Source organism: Oncorhynchus keta, chromosome 14, assembly GCF_023373465.1.
Source record: "Oncorhynchus keta strain PuntledgeMale-10-30-2019 chromosome 14, Oket_V2, whole genome shotgun sequence".
Lineage (NCBI taxonomy): Eukaryota > Metazoa > Chordata > Actinopteri > Salmoniformes > Salmonidae > Oncorhynchus > Oncorhynchus keta.
Window position 1 is genome coordinate 65,383,958 of NC_068434.1, and position 8,055 is coordinate 65,392,012.

General features: G+C 46.5%; 1 protein-coding gene across 1 annotated transcript in view; it reads right to left on the reverse strand.

The window, feature by feature from the left end:
* Positions 1-4,021, reverse strand: part of LOC118393799 (lysyl oxidase homolog 1-like) — a 32,382-nt gene extending 28,361 nt beyond the window's left edge. The window contains exon 1 of the mRNA XM_035786876.2: positions 2,457-4,021. Coding sequence (XP_035642769.1) covers positions 2,457-3,546 — 1,090 coding nt within the window. The 5' untranslated portion in view covers positions 3,547-4,021. The remainder of the gene's footprint in view (positions 1-2,456) is intronic.
* Positions 4,022-8,055: the final 4,034 nt, after the last annotated feature.

Sequence of the window (8,055 nt, forward strand, 5' to 3'; positions counted from 1 at the left end):
ACCAAATATAAATCAAAACTAGACATTGAACTGATGTCTGTGCCCAGTGGATTTATTTGGATAGTCCATATGTAGATGCTCTACAGACTATCACTAACATTTCAAATAACTATCTACTAACCCTAACCCTCATCCGAAATTTAACCCTTACCCTAACCCTAATCCTAATCCTAAACTTAACCCTTACCCTAACCCTAATCCTAATCCTAAACTTAACCCTTACCCTAACCCTAATCCTAATCCTAAACTTAACCCTAATCCTAATCCTAAACTTAACCCTTACCCTAACCCTAATCCTAAACTTAACCCTAACCTTAATCCTAAACTTAACCCTTACCCTAACCCTAGTCCAAAACTTAACCCTTACCATAACCCTAATCCTAAACTTAACCCTTACCCTAATGTTGCTTATCAACAGATTACTTATCAACAGATAGTATGACCATCTGGAGAGCATCTACAGATGGACTTGCCAGACTATCCAAATAAAATGTGACCCTCAATACTTCTGTATCTAATCTCTCTTTGATTTGAGTTATTGTATTCATTTGAGTGGGAACAAAGCAAACCGGTCTCCACATTTGAAGGTATGTCAGTTAAATTGGAATCCCTTGCAGCCTGCCTTTGCTTCGATTGACTGTCAGCCCACTGGAAGAACTTCTATCACATGAATTAAATGGCGTGTGAGAAAGCTGAGGCATCTGCACACATGTTGGCTGTGTCTTGGACAGAGACGAATGCTTCCACATTCCAGTGTCTTAATGCGTGAGACTGAGTTATGGAACTGAAGCACAAGGCACATTAAAGAGCCTGATGCACAGCCAGGCCAGGCAGAGGAATAGAGATATGTGTAAGTCAGTCTTCCATGCTCCCAACCAGAGGAGACGATCCCATCAGATGTCCCACCCCCTCAGGCCATGGAGGCTCCTAGCAGCTAGAACAGAGAAAACGCCCACACACGTGTTGGCAATTGCGTTACTTGCCACAGGGCTTCAGTTACTTTAAATAAATGTTTTCCACATTGCCAACTTTGGGTTCCAATAATAAAGTCAGTGTCCACCCCCTACCCTCACCCTGCTCCCTAACCCAGCCCTGTGATTGGCTCTCAGAACAGAGTCTATCAATTACCCATGGTTTTCGAGAAATGGTGTGTTTTTAATTACAAAACAATTCCTGGACCTTTTGGCTGGGCCGCTGCATATCTAAGAGCAGCTCATTGATGCTCCCTCCCTCTTCACCCCAGCTCATACTAAATATTTGTTTGATTTCCTGAGGCAATGGACCCCATGTGTTACTGGGACTTTCCACTCTCTTCTGTTTCTCTGTCTCTCTGACAGAGTCCATCACTGGACCAGTTTAGGAACAGCAGGGTGTGAGATCATTGTTGTTTTACCTTAGCATGCTTATCTGTCTCTCTCTGTCTCTGTCTCTGTCTCTGTCTCTGTCTCTGTCTCTGTCTCTGTCTCTCTCTCTCTCTCTCTCTCTCTCTCTCTCTCTCTCTCTCTCTCTCTCTCTCTCTCTCTCTCTCTCTCTCTCTCTCCCTCTCCCTCTCCCTCTCCTTCTCTCTCGGAGTGGTACAGGCAGCACCTCCCTCTCTCCCATCCAGCTCACCCAGGCCCCAGTCACCCTCCTCCAGCCAGCCCCAACACTGAGGTCACCTCTATTCCCAGGTTCTGCACCCAGACCTCCCCAAGAGCCAAGCCATTTTCATCAGACTATTACTCCCCAAACTATGACACAGTGAGCCCTGTGTGTGCGCTCACCACATTGGCAGGCCTTTCTCAACACCTGGTTTCAATAACCCCTGTGAGTGAGTGGGAAAAGATGAACCGTCCTTCAGTACAGTTTGCTTTTGTTTGGCAAATTGGAATTGAAAGACTTGAGCCAGTAAATAACAATGCTATTCTAGTTATTTAAAGGGATTTCCATGTACTGTGTTTTGGGCCTAAGAGATGTGAAATGAAAGACCTCTAGAAAACAGTGTACTTCTCCAGCTGCAGAGGCACATAGCTGGGGAGACAGGTGGTAAGGGGTCTTCTCCCCCTGGGCTCACAGTGTCCACCGCTGTCAGGAAGCAGCAGAGGAGCGGAGGAGAGGAGCCACATTCCCTTCTTGTTTTCTCTCCTTCAACTGAGGAAGAACCTGGATGTGACCCCACAAGTGCATCATCCACTTCACATGTGCGCTGCCATTAGGATCTGGTGGTTCCTTCGTGGTTTGCACGACTGTCTTGTACTGCTCACATCAAACAGTCTATAAAGTTGACTAAATAGAAGATGACGAATCTCTCTAGTTTCTTTAGGACCACATACAGATAAACTTTCATACTGTCAAAACGAAATACTGTACATTCTGATGATTTAAAACATCTGGTTGGACAGTGGACAAAGAGCTGGCTTTGTTATAGGACATAAGACGTTCAACTAAATGGCTTTGTGCATGTACATTGCGCATACCTCTCTGTTCCGGCCGGTAGACACTCCCGACGTTGACGCTGGGGTTCTCCACGGCCGTGTTGGGGCTTCTTCCTGGCACCACAGGCGGAAGGAAAGGAGGCTGTGGCTGCACCTGGGGCCTACCGAACGGGGGGAACTGCTCGTACTGGGGGCTTCGTACTGGAGGCTGAGCGCCACCCATTGTCCTATCCGGGGCAACTGGCACTGTGTCGGCAGGGGCAGCAGCAGGATCCTCTCCTCCATTGTAGAGGCTGTGTGTGTATCTGCGGTCCAGGCCATCTGAGATGGGTGGCTGGGCAGCCCGTGCTGGCACAGCTGGCATGGCAGGTACGGCAGGGTTGGGCCCGTAGCCATAGGACTGGTAGTAACGGTAGCCATCCTCACCATAGTCCTGTGGGGAGCGTGGAACCACAGGTGCCAGACCAGCGCCAGTTCCATACCCGACTCCAGTGTATCCTCCACCGACACCAACATATCCTCCACCACCAGCACCATAGCCTCCACCTGTGGCCCTCTGGAAGGGTGGCTCCGCGTAGCCCCGACCTGCTCCCTCCACCACACTGGGATCATAGGGCAGGGGGTAGGGCTGCTGAGGGAAGGGGTATTGCGGGTAAGGCTGGACAGGGACGTTGTAGGAAGATGAGAAGGATGATGAGGACGACGAAGAGGACCCAGTGGATGGCCTGAAGCGGGGGTTGGTGGAGCCTGTCCCCACTGAGCCCTGGCGCCAGTTGTTGGGCACCTGTCCGAAGCCAAATGGATGTCTGGCCTGTCCTCTCACGGTCTCTGAGCCTCCCCTGGAGGGGGCCTGCCTGCGTACATTCCCTCCTTGTGGTCTGCGGGGGGTTCGGGGGCGAGAGTCAGCCACCACCACTCTGTGACTTCTCTCCTGGTCCTGTGCTCCAGCAGGGACGTACTCAGCTCCACTGTTGAGGAGGCTGAACCTCCGGCCGTTGTTCTCCCACTGGATCATTTGTCTCCAGGGGGTGGCAGCGACATCCTGCCCCACAGCCTGGTCCTGGGCCTGGGCCCATCCGAAGCCCAGTAGCACACACACCAAGCTCTTCACAACAAGAGGCAGCATCATCATTACACTAAACACACCTCAACTCACCACCACACAGATAAAACAACCAACAGTCGCTCAAACACGACCAACCACCTGTAGCCTATATCAACACAGCATGAATCCTTTCCTGGGGGTATGGAGCAGCATGTGGTGGGGGTTTGAAGAGGATAGCAGGAGGATATGCCAGTGGTTCTGTCCATTCACTGCTCCTTACAGCTGGCTAGAGAGGCTGAGGATCAGTCTGTGTCCAGGAGCAGTCATATCCCGGGAGGGGGGAGTGGGCTCCAGAGGCCCCGCTGGTGGTGCTAGTGTCTATTAGTGCTGTGAGAGAATGCCCTGTCTTCCTGGCTGTCTAGCTGTGCTGTGACTGTCAGTTGACTGAGCATTGCTCTCACTCAGCCTTCTGGAGAGGAGTGCCTGCCTGTGTGCCTCGACCGAAGCCTTCTGGAGAGGAGTGTCTGCCTGTGTGCCTCGACCGAAGCCTTCTATTTGCTTCTCTGATTGCTTACAATGGGCTGTGAAAAAAAAGCACTCAACTTGTTTTTTTTTTAAGGAGAGGTCCCACATGGCCCTAGTGCTAGAGCGGTTTCCTGGACTGACTGCAGGAGCCAGGACTCGCTCTGTAAGGCTTCCAGAGTCAACATCACCATCTGCAAAGGCATTCAGATTTATATCGCGGCTCACTTTCCGTTGCCCAAATTCTTTTATCATCCTGAACAAGCAGAGATGAACATGGCCTGGATTCACCCACACAGGTGTCTAGCAAACCCTTTTACCTCATAACTACGTACAGATGGGAAATAACTCGCACCAAAAATAACTTCCTCACTCAGATCAGTTCAGTTACAATGAGCAACAGGTTCCTTTAAACTGGAGAATTGATGAAGAGGAGAGAGTGTGAGGGACAGCTTTCAGAGAAACACAGAGGGATCAGATAGTCTTTGATTCAATACTTGAAAGAGAACAGCCATTGAAAACAGTCACTATTATTGCCTTCTGTATACTTATTTCCTGATATAAGGGGATTTTCCATCTGGTTATAGAGAAAGTCTTGTTTTTTTAATCTCAACAATCCACCCACTATGTAGTTCTACTCATGTTTGGAAATGTGAAGTGTCCCCCACCCCAAGACCTATTATGCAATGAAGTTGAGGTCAATTAAGCAACCCACCCAGCATCTCCCCTGTGGCCAGTACAATGCACAATACACCCATACAGAGCTCCCAGATCAAACCGTGTGCACTAAAATGGTAGTAGTACCCCCTTTTAAATGATATGGTAAGGAAACGTTTTAGATGAAGTTGCTCTTATACCTGTGTAGTAAAGGCTGTAATCACACTAGTACACAACTGTTCTCAAAGAAAGGTGGGGATAAACAGCAGATCTGGTTCCTGCTTGCCTTGACAGAGTGAAGAGAGAGAGACTGAGAGAGCGAGAGAGAGAGAGAAAGAAAGAGAGGGAGAGAGAGACAATATTATATATTTTTATTTTTGATTCTATTTTTCAGCGGTTTCCAAGGTGTTTGAGTTGGCATGGGCTTTTGTCGGGAGTGGGCAGAATGTGCCACAGACCAATGAAAGGACAACATTCCACCACCACAGACAGGATCAGAGGTTTAAATGAATCAGCTGAGATCTGCCAGCTCCGCTCGGCTCCTTTTGAAACATGACTCAGTAAAACAAGCTGATTTTGTTTTTCTTCACATTTTTTAAAAGTCAGATCAATGTCCTGCAAAGAGCTAGCCTGGTTCCAGATTGGTTTGTGCTGTCTTTCCAACTCATATCTTTGAAAAAAATGTAACCTTTATTTAACAAGGAAAGTCAGTCAAAAACAAATTGTTATTTACAATGAAGGCCTACAGTGGATTAACTGCCTTGTTCAGGGGCAGAACGACATATTTTTACCTTCTCAGATTTGGGATTCAAGCCAGCAACCTTTCGGTTACTGGCCCAACGCTCTAACCACAAGGTTACCTGCCACCCCTCCTGTGGTCAACGTTAATGAGGAAACGTAGGAGGCGCTCCTCTAGGGAGTGGCCAACAAGGTTCCTGTAGAGGGCATCAATATGTGTGTGATACTGTGATACTGTATACAGCAAAGCAGAGAACTAAATCATTCCCAGGTGCCACTTGGCTACAACTCTACACAATCTTCGTTGTTCAAGGCTGTATGGAGCAACCAGCACAAACTCAAGAGGGATGAGAGGGGATATCGTTTGAGTATTGAAATGCTTTACTGCATCTTACACACGTCAAGCAGATATTCTTGGTACGGCCTTAGTTGAGCTAGTTCTGTCATTGATGAATTAGGATCATCCAACAGTTCAAGACTGGAAAACGACCGTAGGAAGATAGCAAGCAGTCCAGAGGAGAAACCAGGGAGGCAATTTCACCATATCTCCCCATTCAGAGAGTCGGTTGGAGTCACTAGCACTTCTCACATGCTTTCCCTTCTTGCGAAGTGGATTACCTGCTGAACAGAACAGGGAGCACAGCCGTTCTGTTGTCCTTCCAAGTCCTGCCTGCAGCACAGTTGATCTCTAATAGCCTGGTATGAGCAGATCATTATTTTCTTGTGCAGCTATCACAGGCTGTTAAAATGTCAACTACCTTACATTCACCAAGGGGAAATTATTACAGGTTGGAGGCAATTACCCGCGATTTAGCATGTTATTTAACAGCAGGGGCATTGCTATGCTGCTGTTGAGACAAGTGCTCATTTATGGCAAAGTTCAGTGGCAGAATAGGTCTTGTTTTATTCTCGCTGTTAAAACTGTAGTACCGATTCTCTGCTGCTTTCTTCTACTGTGTAGAATGCTACTGCCCTGGTCATTTCATTATCACTCGTCTCACTACTATAGTTAATAACCTCTACAGGATCGGTGCGTCCCCCGCGGGACGGCTGCGCTAACATAGGCTAATGCGTTTAGCATGAGGTTGTAAGTAACAAGAACATTTCCCAGGACATAAACATGTCTGATATTGTCAGAAAGCTTCAATTCTTGTTAATCTAACTGCACTGTCCAATTTACAGTAGATCTTACAGTGAAATAATATACTGCTATTGTTGAGGAGAGTCCACAGTTGTGAACTTGAAAATGTATTAATAAACCAATTAGGCACATTTGGGCAGTCTTGATACAAAATGTTGTAAATAAATGGAATGGTTCATTGGATCAGTTTTAAACTTTGCTCATACACTGCTGCCATCTAGTGGCCACAATCTAATTTGCTCCTGGGCTAGAATAATACATTATGGCCTTTCTCTTGCATTTTACAATAATACATTATGGCCTTTCTCATGCATTTTATCAAGTATAGCCAAGTTATGGTTCAGTTCAATGTACTTAATGGTTGGTAATGTTAGCATGTTCCGAGTTAGTGGACCTCCTCTGTGAATATAATGATCAAACGGTGGTCTCAGTGGGCCGAATTAGTGTCTAGGATTCCCAGTATTCTATATAAAGCAATGTGGTTCAACTATGTAGTTATATAGCTGACATGCATCTACATGAATCCTTCCGACATGCATCCTACTCTCCACTTACTCCATGAAGTTGATATACCATGGAAGTTCACTGTCCTGATCATTCAACGATCCAGTATTTTCCTTCCACCCGGGGGGAGTGCATTCCAAGACCACTGTTATCCATCCAATCTACAGAGCCACACAGGTTATTTGAGGATAGATCCATACATAAGGTAACCATCTCTCCATCTCCCATGGCTCTCCCCATCACCACACAACACCCTTCATGGGACTGCCTTAGCTGGGATTTTATCCCCATTAAGATGACATAAAATGATGGAAATTCATCATGGAAGAACAGTGCAAGATTCCTGTAGTGGCAGACAATTGATGACTCTGTGACATGTCCTAATTATGCTACCTCCATAGCTTCTGTTTGTAAAGACAAGTATTTCCCCCGAGGACACTGGGTTGTTTTTACCCCTTTATTACCACAGTCATACAGCATTTCATATCATTACAGTTTTTAGGCTTAAATTAAGTTCAGAGATTTTTTTTTTAAAGTTATAGAATAATCCCAGGAGATTCTCTTTCAGAACAAAACATGTTGGTTTGAAATAGCAAACTCACAAGACTGATTGTAAGTGCCCTAAAATCCCATCTGTAACACATTCCGTTGAGATTTGGTTTGAGCTGTGGCAGCTTCTCACGTCTCGTAGAAACACTGTGCACTTTGTGAAGAACAGTGACAGAAGACATTGATCTGAAGGGACTGTGTGGCTGTGTGCTGGGGAAACCCTGAGGGAGCAGGTACCCCACTGAGAGAGAACAACCCTGAGAGCTCCACACAACAGGACACAAGTATATGCTCTTGTTCTGCGATCTCACATCTAGAGTATAGTCACTTTCTCAGCTTATGATCGAGGTGAAATGTCCTCTTGCATGTTGTTGGTTCTATGGTTGTATGTAATTACCATAGACTAAATGTACTACCATAGTCACATTATGTTTTAAATGGTACGTCTCCATTCAGCTACAGTATTTGCTCAGCGTGTGCTCTTT